Source organism: Thalia democratica, chromosome 8, assembly GCF_965202585.1.
Source record: "Thalia democratica chromosome 8, ktThaDemo2.hap1.1, whole genome shotgun sequence".
Taxonomy (NCBI): domain Eukaryota; kingdom Metazoa; phylum Chordata; class Thaliacea; order Salpida; family Salpidae; genus Thalia; species Thalia democratica.
In genome coordinates, this window is record NC_139172.1 from 25,329,711 (window position 1) to 25,349,795 (window position 20,085).

At 25.9% G+C, this 20,085-nt stretch overlaps 1 protein-coding gene across 1 annotated transcript; it reads left to right on the forward strand.

Moving 5' to 3' along the window:
* Window positions 1-10,860: 10,860 nt before the first annotated feature.
* On the forward strand, window positions 10,861-14,109 carry LOC145842619 (uncharacterized). Its single transcript, XM_082950092.1, has 2 exons — window positions 10,861-11,158; window positions 13,270-14,109. The coding sequence occupies exons 1-2, from the start codon at window positions 10,876-10,878 to the stop codon at window positions 13,758-13,760; spliced, it is 774 nt and encodes a 257-aa protein (XP_082806218.1). The 5' UTR covers window positions 10,861-10,875; the 3' UTR covers window positions 13,761-14,109.
* Window positions 14,110-20,085: the final 5,976 nt, after the last annotated feature.

Here is a 20,085-nt window from a genome sequence, read left to right on the forward strand (position 1 = left end):
ATTTTTTATTCAATGGGTTTAAAAGAAGGTTTTATTATCTTTAGTAAGTTATTTATAAAAAATTATTAAAGTTTAAAGAAAGTTTAAGAAAACTTAACAAGGAAAAGTGAGTTATGCTAAGTAAACACCAGAATAAATAAAATAATCTTATAGCAACAGTTTTCTTCTATCTAATTATCTAATCTATAGTATTCTAAAGTCTACCTCAAAGGTATCAATTAGTTCTGGGTACAAGTTATTGGTGCATTACGAAATTCTTATTTAAAATAAATAACTTCCTAAAATTGGCTTTATTGTCCTAAAAACTAAGTAACAAATTACCGATTTTTTTACAAAAAACTTTAAATGATAATTTACCTACATAGCGTAATAACATTTTTAAAGTTATTACTTGATTAATAAATTAAACATTAAAACTTATCTTGAGATATCAGTAATTACTTACTGATACACAGTGTTTATATGTATATTTTAAATGATAAGTGTAATAATTTAGTGATGATAATAATGAAAACCCTCGATTTCATATTCATGAAACCTAAAATTAAATTTCATTCTACATAAGTAGCAACAAAAGTAAACTATTTCGTTTAAAACTTTGTTTATATTTGTACATAAAAGGCTAAGGATGTCTTATAAATAACTTTATAAATGTATTTACATGAAAAAAAAATTTATGACTATTATTTTTTAATTCCATGAGGGTTTTATTAAATAAAATAAAAATTAATAAATAAAAAACGTGTTTATATAATACACTATAAAAGTAACTAGCTAGATAATAATAGAGTGGTCAAACAAACGTGAGCGATTATAAAATAATAATACTTTCAGAACCAACGTTTATAGGTATACCGAGGTTTCACTGCTAAGCATATGATACAATTAAAGTACAATTATAAAACAAATAATAATATGTATATAGAGATAGGAAGGTAATTAGTAATGTTTAAATAAGTTTTTATAATTTTTAGGATATAAACTAAAACTGAAATTTAATTAAAATACAACTAAATTAAGCATTTACAACGAAATTTAAAAAGTAAGGTAACATAAAAGAGCGATACAAAAAACATAAACTATCAATAATAAAACAAGGTTGAATCAAATTAAAAATAGCACCATTTAAAGACAGGGGCACAAAGCAGCAAGCTATGTTCGCTGATTCAACAATATTTTTCTATTGAACTGTGCGATTGCAATTCTTTCCAAGCTGCATATAGTGCACGCTTCTGGTTCATAGGGGAGTTTATGCATGTAGTTTTATACATGATAGTCCATGATGTGTTAGTATTATTTAGGTGTTTTTCTTTATATATGCCGACAACGTTGTTAATGTGGATTTGTTAAGCTTAAAGCTGGACTTGTGCTGATTATATCTGGTCTTAAAAGATACACCAGTAAAGTCTATGTATTCTTAAATTATATTCTGGTGTGAAATTGTGGCTTTATATATCCGTTTCTGTAGACATTGGCTGCTGTACGGACATTGAGTGGCGTTTGTGCAGTTGCAGAGTTTGTCATTTAGGCTTGGTACGGATAGAATATTTTTTATGTGTGCTTTGATAGTTGATTTTAGGTTCGTAGAACAGCTGTAGGTTATCTTAACTGTATTCTTGTTGTAATATCTTGTGCAGCTTGGAACCTTCAGGGAAATGCGTGTTTATAAGGTGGAGGAACTGTTTTCTAACTTTGGTTTTGACTGAGTTGCAGTGAGAAGGGTGGAAGTATAAAATTTTTCATCTTCTACTTTCTTATTAGTGTTTAAAGAGTATTTATATATATTTGGATTTTATTCTTAATAGTTAATTTATTTTTAGTAATTTATATATAAAATGAAAAAAAGATACAGTTTTAGCATTCGCTTTTTATCATATTAAATTCATTTTTTTCCTTTGCATGTTAACACTAAATTTTATTTAAAAAACACTTATACGAGTGCTAGTACTGCGCGGACAAAAAAATTACTAACAAAACAGCTCATATTACAATAAAATAAACGTTCTAAACATGGTTACAACTATCGTTGTTACGTTGAACGTTTGATCACTAGAGTCATTGTCCAACAAGTAGTGCTTGGTACCCGGTAACCCGGTATGGTGAGCATCGTAGCCGCTCTTCCAGCATTTGTCGCATACTGCGAAGTACGAACACCCGTCAACTCTTGCACCTTCTGAAATACTTGAACCAATAATTTTCAGTTGACCAGTCAACCAACATGCATATAGCAGCAGTGCAGTTTACTTTCGTGGGTGCGCAATTGCTCGAAACACGGCATCCCGTCTTCTAGTTTGTGATTTCTAACACTAACATTTAACAACTAATAACAGTTTGTAATCTTATAAATTGAAATTACTAGTTATTTATATGTGTTACACATTTTTAAGTTTTTAATAATCATTTATCAAAGCTTAAACACTTTACTAATTTAAATTTATAAATTCGTTTGTACAATTTCCTATTTATCATAAATATATTCAAGAGTTTTTTGACATAAATTATAAACATTTCACAATAATGTGCTTACATACCCTTTACATATTACCAAATATTTTTATACATGATTGTCAAAACCCTATTTATAAACTTAATATCAAAACTTTGATTAAAACTCGTTCATAAATTATTATACGTTTAGTAAATTGCTACAAACAGTTAGAAATATGTGAAACTTTATTTTAAAGCAGGGCTTAGTTTCAATTTGTTTTCCTTAAAGATCTGTATATTTGATTATTTTATTGCTTGAACATACTAATAAAGTGTTTTAGTTAAAAATTTATTTGTTCAACTGTCACAATACAATTACCAGGTTTATATTACTTAAATTTGGTTGCATGTGTTATAAATTATGTTAATATTTAATGACTTTAGTACAACTAGATTTCAAAGTTTAAAGTAAGGTTGACTAAATTTTAAACTCATGTTCATAGTTATTAACAAAGATCAAAGAAACGTCGTGTCAGCTTTAATAATATAGTATAAGTATTTTAAAAACTTTTTTAATTACAATTCAGTCCAAAAAACTTAATTAGTTTTATGGGCTTTTTATAGGGTAAAATATTTTTAATAAGTTGTACTTAAAAATTTAGATCAACAATAAATAACAACAAAAGTTCGATAAAATTCAAGCTTTAAGAAAATAAGAACAGAACAAAGTGACATAAAAATGATTTTAAGTAAATATTTTTCTTCTTCGGTATAAAAAGTTCAAAAGCTAGTTTTAAATTACTTCAAACCATGAATAAATAAAAAACTGTTTAATATTTATAGCTTAATAAACTTTAAAAAGTGTATCATTATCTGTTCGTGTTTTAAAACTACTTGCTTTGGAAATTTGAGTTAGAGAACACTGTTTATATACATTTTATTGACTTTTATTTGTTCTAAAAGTTCATCTTAATTAAAAAACATGCTTTCTTTACAATGGATATCATAATCTACAAAAATGTAATTGGACTAACTGTATTTCATAAAACAAGCGTGTTTTTTGGCAGTTTATTTTAATAAAAAATTTAAAGCTAGGTTATTCTAAAAGAAAAGAAAATACTAAAACGAATAAAAAAAAAATATATACTTAAAGATCAGTCTGATTTGCATATCTGCTGAATCAGCAAATTTTTAAAATTTTTATTTTTTTTCTTTATTGTTTTTTCATACCCTTATTCCTAACCCACCTTACCAATACGTATGAAAAATTAATTAAATAATAAAGCTTTATTTTACAAAATTAGAAACAACTGATAAAAAGCTTTTTTGCTGACTCAGAAAATATGCAAATCAAACTGAACTCTAAGTGTACTAGCCATAAAAAATTGTTCTGACTTCTGAGTTCTGATTCTGACAAGTCCGATTCACACAGAGAGCTTCGTGGATGTTTTATATAAGAACCTGCATAAAAACTTAAAAGGCGATCAGTATATATAAACACTATTTTTTTATAGTTAGAAAGATTTATCATGAAAATCAAAGGTAGTACTCAATTTAAAAAAAATAAATAAGGTTTTTGAATACAATAAGAGATTTTTATTTATTGCATGATCGAGTTCGAGAGTCGAGACCCTCTAGTTGACAATATTTTAGCTGCAAATCAAGGCGCTTCTTGTTGGTTAAAACTTGATTAGTGTTTATTTAAAGTTACAATATAAGACAAGATTTATAAATAAATTTTTAGGTCAGTTTAGTCCAGGACACAGTCATTTTTTTATTTATTATTTTTATTATGCATAAATAGTTAGAAAAAATCAAAAGATAGATTTGAAAAATCTACAAATTTATTGCAAATAACAGAAGTTCAAAACGTTTTCAGGTAAAAATCCGTCTTCAGTAAAGTTTTAATAAACCTACATTAATAAGTTAATGGGTAATTTGGGTTAGGAATAGATGTTTTGAATATTATACTGTTGTTTAAATTTATGTATACTGCTGTTGTATCAAATTAGCATATTTATAAGAACGAATAAACCTCACTACTGCAGCCGAACTGTCGACACCAGAGTTGCCAGAAAACTTTTAGTTTTGACGTTTTCTCTAAACCTTTTTTTGACAATACTGAGTTTAAAGCTTTTGATTTAAAAATTCAAAATTAAACAAGCTGTTGTAAATATAAACAACTAATTAGTTTTTATTTTTTATAGGTATGGTTGACACATATACAAAAAAAAATATATGATTTTATTTTCTTATACTACTTTTCTGCTTAATTGGGTGCCTAAATTATTGAAAAAAAGACTCAATAAAATTTTGTTTGATCAACTCAAAATTATAACTCAACTAGTTTTTGACTATACGGACATCACCTAAACGACAACTATACTGATTAGATATGCAACAGTCCTCCACCTTTTTAATTGGTATAAATGGTTTTCTGCACTAGGGAATTCTATAATTACTACTCATTCTATATGTTGTAAAAACCTGAAAGAGATTGGTCAATAAAATAAATATACATATACAGTAAATTACCATTGGTAATCACTTTAGTGAATGTATCACGAAATTTTAGCTTCTAAAAACAAGCTGTGTTGTTAACTTAAATAATTTATAATGAGCATGTTGTGTAATGAAATAACCTTTCAATAATTTAGTGAAAGAAAGAAAAATGTGAACACTCACAACTATGGTCAATTGATTGGTGTGGAGAAAGACTTTCTGTCATTGAGCCTCACAATATACATTTTATAACATTTTTTGCGTAGTTTTAATTATAACAAAAAAAAAAACTTAAGATCAATGAAAATCTATGTTATTATTATTAATTGATAGTTTTTTTTTAAGTATTATTTTTTAAATTAACTCAAAATAATTCTTTTTTTGTGAAAATTAAATTGGTGTGCACTCTTTTTTATACCCATTTCTGCCAATATTGACTATAGAAACCATAGTACCATGGGCAACACACTGTCTCCTCCCTTAAATTTCAATTTTTACAATCATGTACGTTCACATTTTTCTTGTTGCTCTTTTTACAAGAACGACCACAAATCATACAATATAAAGTTCCATAATAACATAAAAAGGGAGAAGTGGTAAAAATTCTGTGAAAAATAAAAACATATATCTCATGATTAAATACATAAATAAGAATAAACATGAGTATAAAACAAAAACTGTAAATCATACCATACTTTAATAGAATAAATCTGTAAATTTTTCTTTGTACGTGCTTGATGTATTAAAAAAAAAATTAGTACTTCTAATATATGTTATAACTCAATTATCATTGCTAATTGTTGTAAAAACTTAAGGCAATGTAAATATCTACGGAAAAGGAAATCATACTTTTTTATTGTACAAATAGATTTTGAAGAAAACTTGATAAGTATCTAATAAACTTAACTTATTTAGTAATCTTAATAATGGATCAGGGAAATAAAAATATATAAGTCAAAAAAAAATCATAATAAATAATATGCTTTCAACTAATACTGTACATACTTAAAACATTTATTACTTGTATAGTGGACTCATCAGCTGTTTTTTTTATAATAGTATTAATAATCTAACAAGTAAATAAATTTCAAGTTATTAAACACTGAAAATATAGTAGTGTACCTCTGTAAAAAAAACTTTATTCATCTAACTCAGGGGTCGCAAACTGCAGTTGGCCAAATGCGGCTTTCAAAGTCAAGATCTGCAGCCCGCAAGCTCCTTGCCAAAAATATGCATTTTTAAAACAATGAAATTTAAAGACTTTGTATAAAAACTTACTGTTAGGCTCTTAATTCAATAAATACTCTTTATTAGTACTTTAAAGTTGCTTAACTTTTGATAATTTTTATCTTAAATAATATTTTTCCACTGATTAAAAGAACTTTTTTTAAATAAGTGTGGCCCTCAAAGGTTCTTTATAAATAGTGCGGCCCGCAAGCAAATTTTTACTAGCAGTATTGGCCCGCAAATTACATAAGGCTGCCAACCCCTGATCTAACTCATGAATTGATATAAGAATTAAATTAAGTAAAATAAAAACTAAACAAACCTATTTTTAGCCACATTGTCAATGGAGACAAAACAATAACACAAAATCCCAAATTTAAAAAACCAAAACCAAGCCATCTCTGCCCACACCCAGTCAAACCACCATCAATTAGCACAAAAATAGATTGCCACTATACCAATACCAAAAATTTATCTTAGATGTCAAAAAGTATAGAGAAAATTAAGTTTGACTTCCATCTGATTGATATTTAAGTAAAACAATTTTTAGTCCAGATTGAAAAGCTCCAAGGTAGCTCTGATCTTTAAGGTTTCTTGGAATTTCCTCCCAAACTTTACATCCAAGATAGGATAAGGTTTTAGAAACATAAAGACTATTTACTTTAGGGATATAATAATTTGTCTCTGAAAATCTTGTTGAATGATTGTGAATTTTGAATTAAAAATTACCTTGTTTTGTATAAAATACCTAGTGTCTTCAATAACTTAGTTACTTACTGCTTCTATATGGTCAGAACAATTGAGCTTACTATCAGTTGTAACATCAAGATAATTATAATTTTCTACCTTTAATATAGATGAATTACCTATTTTTATATCTAAATTTGTGTTTTTTCATACTGCGGATTTACCAGAGTAAAAGAGCATGGTATCACACACTACCAGGTAGTGTTTTTCTGACATAAAGTTTTTATTTACAATAAAACAGATTTATGCAGCTTAGCTCTGCATTTATATTTTGATGTAAAATTTATTTGCTTTAAACAGTTTTAATTTCACATCCTCACCTGTACAAAAGTCTGATAATAAGGGTTGCTAGAAAGTCTAGAAAACCTGGAATTTGAGAAATTTTGTAAAAAACTTGGAAAATACATGAAGTTTTAAACTATTTTCAACGTTTAGTAATCTAACTTTGGTAATTACTTAGCATTATGATGCACCAATATCAAGCTAAATTTGCAGGAACTTTTTTTTAAATACTATCTGATATTTAACATTTATTTACTACCTTGTTCAAATTTCTACAATGTGCCTTTAAAAAAAGTAAAGACAGCAATAAGGTATGCACTTTAAAACCTACGCACCCACATAAGGTAGGCATTAAATTGCAAAATGAATAAAGTTAGTTCATACACAATAACTTATATTATAACTTCTTAAATCTGTATACAGATCTCTGTACTGTATTTAATAGCACCCTATAAAAGTTTGGGCTATACACACAACTTGGGGCAATTATTTTTAAAGTTAACAATTATATTTTAGAAGCTTAAGTCTTGCTTACATTGTTTTAGTTGTGTTATAATTAGTTTTAAATTCCTTTTTTTTCTTATTTTGATTTGCAAATTATCTTGTAATTCATTTACATTGTTAACATTCAAAAAAAATGAAATAAGTAAATTTTTAAAGAAGTTAAAATATAAACTATTGTTTATTAATTGTTTTCACTTATTTTGTAATTTAATATATACCTTAGGTGGGTGCGTAGGTGTTAAATTGCATACCTTATTGCTGTCTTTACTGAAGTTTTGAACAAAACTCACTAAAAAACTTAAAATTTTCAACAAGTTTTACATTTTCTATAAGAAATCTATCATATATATTAAATTTTTTGTCATCATCAAATTTTTTTATATTAAAAAACAAATTTAATGTAGCTTTACAGTATCTTTTCAATGATGTTATGCTACTTAACAATGTTTTTTTTAACTTTAGATTTAACTTTAAACTAAAAATAGACCCAAAAACGTGCACTTTCAAAAACCTGGAAGAAGTTTCTCAAAAACCAGTGGCAACTCTGTGCTAGGTAGTTGCTAAAATTTTGATTAACTATCATATTTTATTGAAAAACATATTTTAAGTAGCTTAACAGTATCTTTTCAATGTTTTCAAATTATTTATTATATTTTTTTACCTTAAATTTGTTTTTAGTAGATTTAGTAGACTAAAAAACTTGTTCTAATTTAAGAAATTCAGAAAACGTGGAGATAATTTTCAAAAAACTTTTGGCAACCCTGGATATTGTAATTTCAGCTATTAAGATAATATTCAACAAAACATTACTTTAACTATTATTTTACATTACACAATACCGTACTATATAACTAGTGGTCAGCAGGCATTTAGTGATCATAGGCTAAATTTTTAAAACAAAAATCTAAATAGGCTGCAGCTGTAGTCTACCTAAATTACAACTTGATTTTTTTTTCATTTTATTATAAAGCCCGGATATCTGAAATAAATTAAAAATTTCAGACCCTGAAATATCTAATGTAGGTTCTCATCAGTTGTGCCTGAGACTTTTTTTCACTCTTTTTTTTATGGTAGAAAAACATCCAACTTATCTATAACAATAAAAAATTAAGGTAAACAAAAGGTTCTTTTTTTAAAAAACTCAACATTTTGTATAAGTTTATGGTTTTAGTTAGATTTACATAGTTGTTAGACGCATCCTATTTAGAATTTAGACATACCTTCTGGCCACGCAATTACCCTCTGAGGTCCAACCCTTGTAACATAAAAACTTTTCTAAATATCTTAGCGAATTATCATTTTAAGTGAAGTCATTTAAAATTTACTTGGGTTAAATTTGATAAAATTTATCATAGTGTTTTTACAAGATCTTCTCAAGTGATCATTTTGATTAAAATTGATGTTATATTGTCAAACAAACTTCAAAACTTTTATTAATATCATTATAAGTAAAGCAACATTGATTTTTGTCAAAAAAATTGTAGTAATTTTGCAATAATGTCTTAGCCAAATAAGTTAATGGTTAAAATAACACCATTAGATTCTAAACTTAAAATATGTTAACAAAAACAAATTGAAATGAAGGTATGCAGCTTAAAAGTGTGAGTTAAATGGCTCTAGTACAGGGGTTGGCAAACTGCGGCCCGCGGGCCACATTAAAATTTTTATTCAACCAATTTAAAATACTAATATTTTTGAAAACAAAAAAAAAATTATTGTTATATTTAAAGGATACTCTATCGCCTAAACTTTTTTTGTTCAAAAATAGTGTCTTTAAATATGTTTTTTAAAGCACATAAACAACGTTCCTTTTTGACCTGCCGACCCCTGCTCTAGTACAACCATTTGTTTTGATTATATATATGATATATAATATTATAAAGTTTAGGTTTAAAAAAAAAATAAAATGATTTAAAGTTTATATATTATTCATGTTTATATAAAAAATCAATAAATTTTGTATTTAATTATAAAAACTGTTCTCTACTAAGTAGTAAAACTTTGTACAAACATTATACTTGAAATTTCTTAGTTACCCTCAAAATGTAATTTATTAACAACACATTTGCTGAATAAGTGCTGTCTATTGAGGAAAGTCTTATTTAATAAATAACTTAAAACTAGTTTTCTTGCTAAAGGGTAAACAGGTTTAATAAATGATTATATTAATAGTGATTAGGTTTTTAATAATATCCCTAACAAAATCTCTAAGCTAAAATTAAAAAATAATTTATTGTCCTGATCATGCCAGTATTGTTTATATCGTAACTTAATCTAAGTAAAGTTTTAAAATTTTCCTAAGAAATAGATTAGATATATTAGGTAACAATAATTAATGTTTTGGTAATGTGGGATACAGCCATTTTAGTTATCTTATTTTTAGCTAGTAGTTTTTTAATTAAGATTTAAGATGAAAAAAAACATGGTTTTTACTGTTTCTACATGCCCAGAATAACTCAGGCTAGTTTGAAGTTTTTGAAAAACTCTAACAAATTCAGGCTACTTTGAGCTTTTTTATGAAATCACAATCAATTCTAGTTTTAGTATAGTTTAAAAAACCTCAGACTAAGTTTTGTTACTGAATCTTTTTTTTAAACTATGTTTTGATTTTTTTAATATTTAAGCTTGATAAGTCACTTTTTTTTTTTAATTTTGGTCATTAATTTTTTACTTTGAATTTACTATAAACTTATTATTGTTTTTGCTCACTTTGAAAGAGTGGCAATCCTAATAATTGTCACTTATATCATAGTGCTCTGAACATAAGCTTAGTAGTCTCTGTGAGACTTAGGGTAGCCTGGTTATTTTACAAGTAAACTTGAAAGCACCGGAATTTTGATAACTTTTGAAAACCTTGAATTTTAAAAGAAAAACTTAAGAACTCTTGAAATTTAACATTTAAAATAAAGCATTATAAACTAAGTTATATGTTATTATTATAGATTTTTTTTTGTTGTGAATTGTTAGTAACAATTTCTGTAAGGAAGCTGAGATTTAAAACTTTTTGATTTTTAATAGTTTTGATTAAACTGTATTCAAACAAAAGTGGTTGTTATCCATTTGTTTTCACTAATTTGAAGTTTTATAAATACAAACTCAACTGTAAACATTAAATATCTTATTTCTTGAAATAACATTGATAATTATTCATAACTTTTTTAAACAGACTGATATAATATAACTATTATGGCTAAACTTTGGACTGATGACCAAAGAAAGTTAAGTGCAGTAGATGATTATTTTTCTAGTTTAAGCTCTACTCACAGAAAAATTGTTGAGCTAAAATCAAAAGTTAAAGGCTTACATTCGGAAAATAAGTGGAGTTCCATGTCTCAGGATCAAAAAGATACTGCTATAATGGAAAGTATAATTCCTACTAAAATCAGCAAGAGATATCAAAACTGCCAGTCTCAATACAATTTACCTGACTATTATGATGAAATTTTTCCTACTTTAAAATTAAAAGCTGGTAAGTTTGTGTTTTAAAATATAAGAATAAATAATGTGTTACTAAAATGTATAAATATTTTAAAAATAATATAGATAGGTCTTATATATAACTACAATTGTTCAAGACTACTATTATTTAAATCAAGTGTAACATAAATTTTTTTTTTATTAAGTGAGTGTTGAAATTTATCTGTACGTTGTTATGTGAGTAGTATAATTAGATTTTTGTTACAAAGAAAATCATTTTGAAAATACAAACAACTTTTTCTGTCAAGGTTTGGTTTTCTCAAAAGTTTAATTTTTTTCCTTTATTTTATAACCCAACTGCTAATCTGCTCTAAATAGTACTATAGATCAGGGTATCCCAAATTTTACAGAAACTTGGGCTATGAGGTCATAATTTAAAACTTACACTAGATATTCTGGAAATGATGATGAGGAGCAAATAAAAAGGTCTTAGGCGTTTTTAATGGTAGTTTTTAATCTTATACTAGATATTATTGAAAATTTAGGGGCACACAAGCCGTAAAAGGGGGAGTCACAAGGTCATAATTTGAAACTTACACTATATATTCTTGAGTTGACGATGAAGAGCAGAATCTTTGACGATGAGAGCGATTTAAATAAAATGAGGCAAATGATTACTGCCAAGAAAATGAAGCGGAATGCAGTTCAGATGAAGGAAACCATATCTTCATTAGATGAAGAGGTTGAAATGCTAATAAAAAAACGGAGAAAATAAATTTTAGTACATACATTTAAAAAAACAGTATTTGATTAAGTTCTTTATTGTTTTAATGTTTTAACTGTAAAAGTTCGTTATTGTTTTAAGGTTTGAGTTGTGAAAGTTCCTTATTGATTTAAGGTTTCAATTGTAAAAGTTCCTTAAATGTCGTTTGTTTATCTAGATATATTTATGCTAGGAAATGCTAAAAAATTGTGTCTTTTTTCAGACAAGCTGTGTTCATATGGTAAAATAATACAAGTATTTTGCTGATAGAGCTGTTTTTTACAAACATCAATCATACACAGATGGTTTAAGTGATGTACAGTAAGTTTGATGATCGAATTCAGCAAAAAAAAACTGTTGTTTTTAACCTGTATTAAAATTAGATTGAAAGCTTTATATAGTTTCAAGTGTTAGATTATGTATTTTAGAATAAAGTTAAGTTAAGAGTTTGATTTAGAAAAGTCAGGAAAATTTTGCTAAAAAGTCAGGAAATTTTTCTCAGCTTGATCAGTGGCAACCATGCTAGAGTGTGTTTCTCAAAATATATTTTTTACACTTAGTTGTGCCAATTCATTAATTTTTTTTTTCATTTGAATTCCATGAAATTACTTTTAGTAATGTGAATAACTCTAACTAACTATAGTTTTAATCTTAAAAAAGATTATTTTATATGATTATACTTTAAAGATAACCTATCTGTTAAGCTTTTCTACTATAACTATGTTTTTACCTTCTTTATTTTTTAGGATAAATTTCAGAAAGAAGACTGATTGATTTTTTAAAAAGCTTTCATTTTGAAACTATCAAATATTTCATTGAAATGTAACATTTGTAAATACAAAGGTTTATTTAAAAATTAAAGCAAATCAAATAAAGTTAGTATCAAATCCATAAGCACCTACTTAAAATTTGTTCTGGAGTAAAATAATACAAAAATGTTATACATTATACAAATAGCAAGCTTAATGTCAAAATAACGGATAAATACATGTTAGTTTCTAATAAATTTATTAACTTAAACTAAACTTAAGTTACTTAAAACATTCAAAAATTACAATAGTGTTTTAAGTCATTAGCCTATTCGTTCACTACTCTGATAAGATGTAGATATATACCAAAGAACAAAGTATAGATGCAAAGTTTATATGAAATGTACTAATAGAATTCTGTACTAATTTTGTAGTAATAAATTCTGCTAAGTGAAGTTTAAATTTCAAAATCTACCAAATACTTACTGTTTGTTTATTTATCGCAATAGAATTATATTAGATAGTTGGTTATAAAAAAAATCACTCACAATCATGTTGATATGTGATCATCAGATTGTTAAGTTGTAAGAGTACATAAAATCCATATAAGCAAAACTGATTTTACATGAATTAAACACTTGAATTTAACAGATGCTTTTCACAAAGACAAAGACGAGCACGGATCGCCGTTCAGCTGGAAGACGAAAAGCCAAATGAACCTGGCAGTTAAAACCAGCCACCAGCAGAATCCTGCCAATTACTTGGACGAGTGGAAAAGTTTACAGCAAGGAAGTGAGTTCAAACGTGCGGAGGAGTTCGGAAGAAGCGCAACTGAGCTGACTTTTGATTGTTCAAGTGAAATTGAAGAAGTCAGCTCTCAGAAAGATGAAGGTTCAGACGCTTTGGTAGGCAAAAAATTATATTCTGACTACAAATTATCCTTAGGCGCTGCTGAAAGTAATGAAGAGCAAACGTTTTCCAAGAAAGTTTCTGAATCATTTTCTTTTAAGTCAAACAGTTCTGAAAAAATAGCCAGCAGTGAAGAAAACTTGCCTTTGTTAAACAGTCCAAGCTTGCTTACTGATGATAAAGCTGAATCCAAAGTAACCAAAACCGGTTTTGATTTTCTTGACAACTGGTAACATTTTTTGCTTAATTTTACTTTTTTTAAGTTATTGAAATTGATATTTTATTTTCTTAACTTACATAAATCTAAATTGGTTTAACCTAGATATCATAAACTTCAACAACATAATTTTTAATTTGACAATTACAATGACTAATGTACTAACATTTTATACTTGCCAGACCTTTAAGTACTAAAAACATATTTAAAAAGTCTTTTACCTGGTTACTTTATTTTTTACATGATTTTCATATTTTGAATTTATATCTGATTAACTTCAAGTTAAAAGTTACATGACGAGCTCTTTAAAATTTAAGTTTTCATATATTTTTTTTAATTGTATTGTGGTTCTAAAATGTGTTTTCCACCTCATTAATAATTATTTCACCTCAATTTTTAAAGAAATAGGTTTCTAACAGTTATAGTATTTAAGTAATAATTTCTAAATTTCTACATGGTAATAACTAAAAATATGATATCATAATTTCAAGTTGAATAATAATTAAAATCAAAGAAAAATCTTTATTCGTATACAAGCATGCTTTTACACGAAATGTTACATGTTTTTGTAAGTTAAAAAGTTTTCCTTTTGTTTTAACGTTAGCATGGTTTAACTCAAACCCTGGTTTCAAAAGACTTGTGGAACTGAGTTTAAAATTACAGTTGTATTTTGGTTTTTTGTTAATAATCTTAGATTCATTAATAAAATAAATAATTTTTAACTTATAACCATGAAATTAAATCTAAATTTTTGTTTTTGTTTTACTTCTTGTCGTCGCCTTAAACGGGATCGGGTCAGAATAGCATGTGTCGCTCTAGCAGGGTTACCACAAGGTCAGGAAAGTCAGGAAAAACTATAAAAAATGACAAAATTAAGGGACGACCTTCTCTTAAGTTATAAGCGGTTTTACTTTTGTAGTTGGTAAACAATCCCATGGTAGTAAATCACCTTTGAATGTTAAGTAAATTGGTTAAAAATTTTAACAGGCTTGCCACTAAGCCTGGAGTTTTGTACAAAAATCAAAGAAAAAACAGTTTTTATTGAAGTTTTTAAGAATTACTAATAAAAATGGTTAAAAGATGATGTACTTTTAAAAACCTAGAACATGTATAGGAAACTTAGAAAAAAGTTTCAAAAGCCTATGGCAAACCTCTTTTAATGTAGTTTATTTGGAAACTGAAAAATACACAAGTTGTTTCAGAACTTTATAAGGCCAACTGATCTGTTTTTTTTAAGTTTTTGTTGTAAAACTTTATATTAATATATTTTTTAAATATTAACATAAACAGTTGACCAGAATCGCGCTAATTTTGAATATAGAGAGAAATTTTGTATAAGTAAATCTTTTCTGTGTAAATCGTATGTGTGTTTTCTATGTGTAAATGTATAAAACAATTTTAAGTGTAAACTTTTCAAAAATGTTTTTCAATCTGGTCAAGAGTTTTATCAATTGAATTTTTTTAATTAAGTAAAAAAACTCGTTTTAACAAAATTATCAGACTTATAGTTGTAACATGTGCAGTGCGATGTTTTTTGCCTTGTGCTTTTTGTATTAAAAAAATAAGTATTTTGAATATGAAAATGAGGCAAGTTTAACAAATATTTTAATAAGTTTGTTTCGTAATAGTTTGCAATAATTTAATAGGTGTTTAATGTAAAGTTTTGATAATGCAAAAAAAAACTTTATGTAGTGGAATTAATCAATAAACTTTAAAAAATAAGTCATATATAAATTTTCTGAAGAAATAGTCGACTAGAACTGTCTTGATCAGCTTTTAAAAACATATTTTTATTATTTATAAATCCTATTACACATACTTTCAATCTATGGTTATCAAGAGAATGTAAATGTATAAGCCTGAATTGTCCGGAAATTACCTTAATCTTTCAAGGTTAAATAGACTTAGAACTATTAAAAAATAATAATAAACAATTTTTTTAAATATCTTTTAAATTTGAAAAAGATGAAATGCTTTAAATTAAAAATATATTTTAAAGGTTTTTTTCTCTGGTGGTAGATTTTCTTTTATTTCAGACATCATAAGTTGTTAACTTGCAAACTTTTCTTGTAAAAAAACTCAAAATTTGTTTAAAAGCTCTAAATACGTTTGAATACTTGCTTTCTAGCCACAAATATTTTATAAAAACTTTCCATTTGTCAAATTAATAATCCATTGTGTATACTACCAGGTACTAAAAAAGTATCAAATGAATTTGTTTTTCGACATTCTTGTTTACCTTGAAATAAATAAAGTACTTTCTAAATTGAAAGGATATTGTAAAACAAGTTATTAAACTAAAATAGAAGTCCTTAATCTTACCTAATTTTAATGATTAATTGGAAAATTTATACAACCGTTTGTATACATGTTTTAGGTTAAAACATATTTAACAATTCTAAATTAGTTTCAGAAAAGACTACAACCTTAGCTTTATATCAGCTTGTTTGGGGAGTTTTGTTTACGTTTGAAAAAGTTGCAAGAGTATGTACAGTATCACTTGATCTAAATAACTCATTGGTGGTGTAGATAGATATATTTTGATAAATAGTTAGGAATGCTTTAGTACAAGATAAAAAATTTACTTACTTTCAAGACCATAGCTAGCTAAAAAGAAGCATTTTTTGAGTTTTCAATCTTTGAAAACCTTAGTGTTAGTGTGCACAATGTTAGGTATTGGGATATTTATTTCTTTGGGTAGCTGTCTAAATTGCAAGAGCGTACAAAATTGTACGAGTGCACAAAATTGGGGATAAAATTGCACAAAGGGTCACTTTTGCACGAAGACACTTCTGCACGAGCAGACAATTTTGCACCAGTTAAATTTTTTTTTGAACAATATTTATTTCTTTATTGATTTTTTTTTATTGAATTATTTTTGTATTTTTTATTACTCGTGCAAAATTGACCCTTGGTTCAAAATCGTCTACGTGCAATTTTGTTTCCTCGTGCATTTTTGTGTCCTCGTGCAAATTTGGCTTTAAGCAAATTTAGCTTCGTGCAATTTATTAGCCTCGTGCTATTTTGTCTTCGTGCAGTTTAGACCCGTTCCCATTTCTTTATATTCATATAAACAATTTTCAGAACAATAATACTAGATTTAATCATAACTAACTTCCAGATGACGCATTGTTATAAACAACATTTTAGAACACAGGGTCAACCTAAATTTTGAGCTTAACTAATTTCAGACTGGATTATTTCAACAAGACTTAATACAAGTATTAATAAATTAAGTTCAAAAAGATTTATTCAAACTATACTCTTCATACCACGATATCTTCTGTTTCAACGTAATTTTTTTCAAATTAAACAGATTTAAAAACGTAGTTTTAATATAAAAGACTTTTAACAAGTCTACAAAAAGAAACCTATTAACAAAATTGTTCTAAGAAAAGGTATGTATTTATCGTATTTTGAGCAACAACAAATAACTCATTAAGTCTGGTCTAAGAGCCTGGTTAACAAAAAAAATTTTTGGTTATCGAGTCATACACCAGAACAGTTTAACGTCATGTCAAGGACTATAATACAAGTTATTTTAAAACTTTACTTTATGTAAAGAAAACACAACAAATAAACTTAACAAACCTGTTTTAAACCTCTAGAACTAAGTATTTAGTAAATTGTCTAGGAAGCATTTAAAAATTGATTTGCTATGGACGATTTTTGTAAAAGTTTTTCTGCTTTCTAACGAATTTAGGCTAAAAAATTTATTTTTTAATGAACGTTTATAAAAAATTGATTTCTGCATTTAAATTATTGTTAGTAATGAATTTGAATAATTTAAAACTACGTAAAACAGCGTATAAGTAGATAATAGAAAAGGAACAACTCTAGACCTTTTAAGGTGGGGTCAGAGTTCAATTTTGTATAAAGTAAATTAAGCTTTTACTCTTTTTTCATAGCTTTTGTTTATCATACTAAAAACATCACGAAGTTTGTTAGAATTGTTTTTAAATTATTATTCATACTTGTTTTAGTTATATATCATCATTGTGTTAACTTGAAAAAAAAACAATTAAATATTTAACATTTTTACTTACAGTTTCTTGTTCTGATAATTCTTTCATTACTGATAATGTCATTTTAGTATAGTAGCGTATACATAATACATTGGTATAGTGAAAATTTAGCTTTTTTTTTTAACTAGAAACTTTAATTTAATTACATTTAGATAGCAAATTTATATAAGTTTATAGCTAATTTGATTAAGAAACCTTTATGTGTCACTAATATAAGTATAACAATTTTAGCATTGTTACTGTAAAAGTATTTTTAACGCAAGTCAAAATTGATATTTAGTTAGATGCAAAAACTAGTGTCAAGAACAATCAAGAAGTGTCACTCTTGAACTATCGCAATTTTTGAATTTAAATGACATGATAAATTTCAAGATATATATAAGAATCAAAAGCTGGAAAATTAAAAAAAAATTGACATTTAAACAAAAATGTTTTTAGAAACAATACGGAAATATGCTTTAGCAAATATAAAACTAAATTTTCAAATTCTATATTAAAAAAAAAATGCTGCTGTAAATTTTTTTATACAAGTAATTTAGTGTAATCATTATTAACAACATGACTTGTAAACATTTAAAATTAAAGATGCAGTATCTAGTTTAGAAACAATGCATCATATTAAACTACTTACATAAATTAAAATTTTATATTTTAGTCATTATGTATTGCAGGACTTTCTTTGTTATAAAAATGTCATATACTGAAAGTTTGTGTTGTAATCATAATGAATCTACAATTAAAAACTATTTTCAGTTGTTTTCAAAGTTTTTTTTTATTATAAAACATATATTTATTTATCAGATCACAAAAAAAGAAATGTTTAATAGTTGGTGTAGTGTATAACTCGATGACAAAAATAAAATTTTACTCCAACTCCTTTGATCGAAATACTCGAGCATGAACTTTTTATCGTGTTAAAGAAACTAATTAAAAATATATATTCATTTAGCTACTTCTAATCATTTATTTTTATTTTATTTATCTTTTTTACATTTGTTAATTCGAAATTCAACATTTAAAAAGCTAGTAAATATAAAACAAAATATATTCAAGTATTCATAACTTCTTATTAAAAAACTTTTTCAGTCAATAATCTTATCTTCTGTTTTTGTTTATATTTTTTGAGGTGTTGCACAGGCTACCAAATTAGTGCCCTCCCTGTGTTGTGGAAACTTTTTTATTCAAGCCCCTGTTTAGAACAACTTCTTAAAGTGAATCAAAAAATCTAGGAAGTGTTAACAGTGCTTTCTTTGAAAAATAGTTTTTAAAGAAAGTTAAATTAATTTTATGTAATCTTTTAGATCATTTTTAATATTTTCAAAGGCTAACTACAAATAGTTAATAAGTATATCGGTTATTTTTTACAAGAATAAAGTATTTTATATTATTAAACAATTTTAATACTTAAAATTGATAGAAAGTGAAAGTAAATTTATTTTGAAATATTCTAAAATTCTGATTCGAAAAGTTTTCAGTCAACAATCAAAATTTCTTTTATTTTGTTTATAATTTATTTATTATCAACAAAAGTATACCATTTAAGTTTTTAACAAATAAAACAAAAACAGTTAAAGCTATTAAATGCTTTAATTGTTTTTTTTTTTACTATAGCATAAATTTAAACCTTTTGCAATCACTAAAAAAAAACGTCTAAGAAGTAAACGAGTCTGCCAACTTCTTCTAAAATTAGATCTTTAGGTTGCTTAATTTCCAAAACTACGCAAATATGTAACATGTTAACGATCTAAAAGTTATAACCAACTAAGCGACTAAACAAAGTTAAATAACAACATTTAATTTTTATGTTAAAAATTTCTATATCTATAAAAATAACAATACAATGCTTTTCATAAAAGCTTTAATAAATTTTCACAGCAACTTTTCAGAAATTTACTGCATACATTTAAAATAAAACGATAGTTTTTTAATTAAAATCAATAAACTTTAGAAAACTACTTAAGTGATTAATCAGATTGCTGTAAAATAATAAACAAGACTGCTAACAAAAACTCTAGATTAATTTAAAATACAATATAAGTTATACATAAAATTTCACGTTATAAAAATGTCTGCATACTTTCTTTTTATGGTTCGACTATTAGACACAGTTTAATTATTATTAGAAAAAACAAAACATATTAAAACAATTAAACGTACTACATGTATCTCTCTGTTATTTTCTATAAATGAACTAAGTCAAATCTTTAAAAGTTTTGTAAGGTGTATGAAATTTAATGAGTTGCATGATGTTCTTTGTTTTCATAAAAAAAACAAGGACACAAAAAGTTTATATAGAGTGCTGCGGGCATAGGAGAA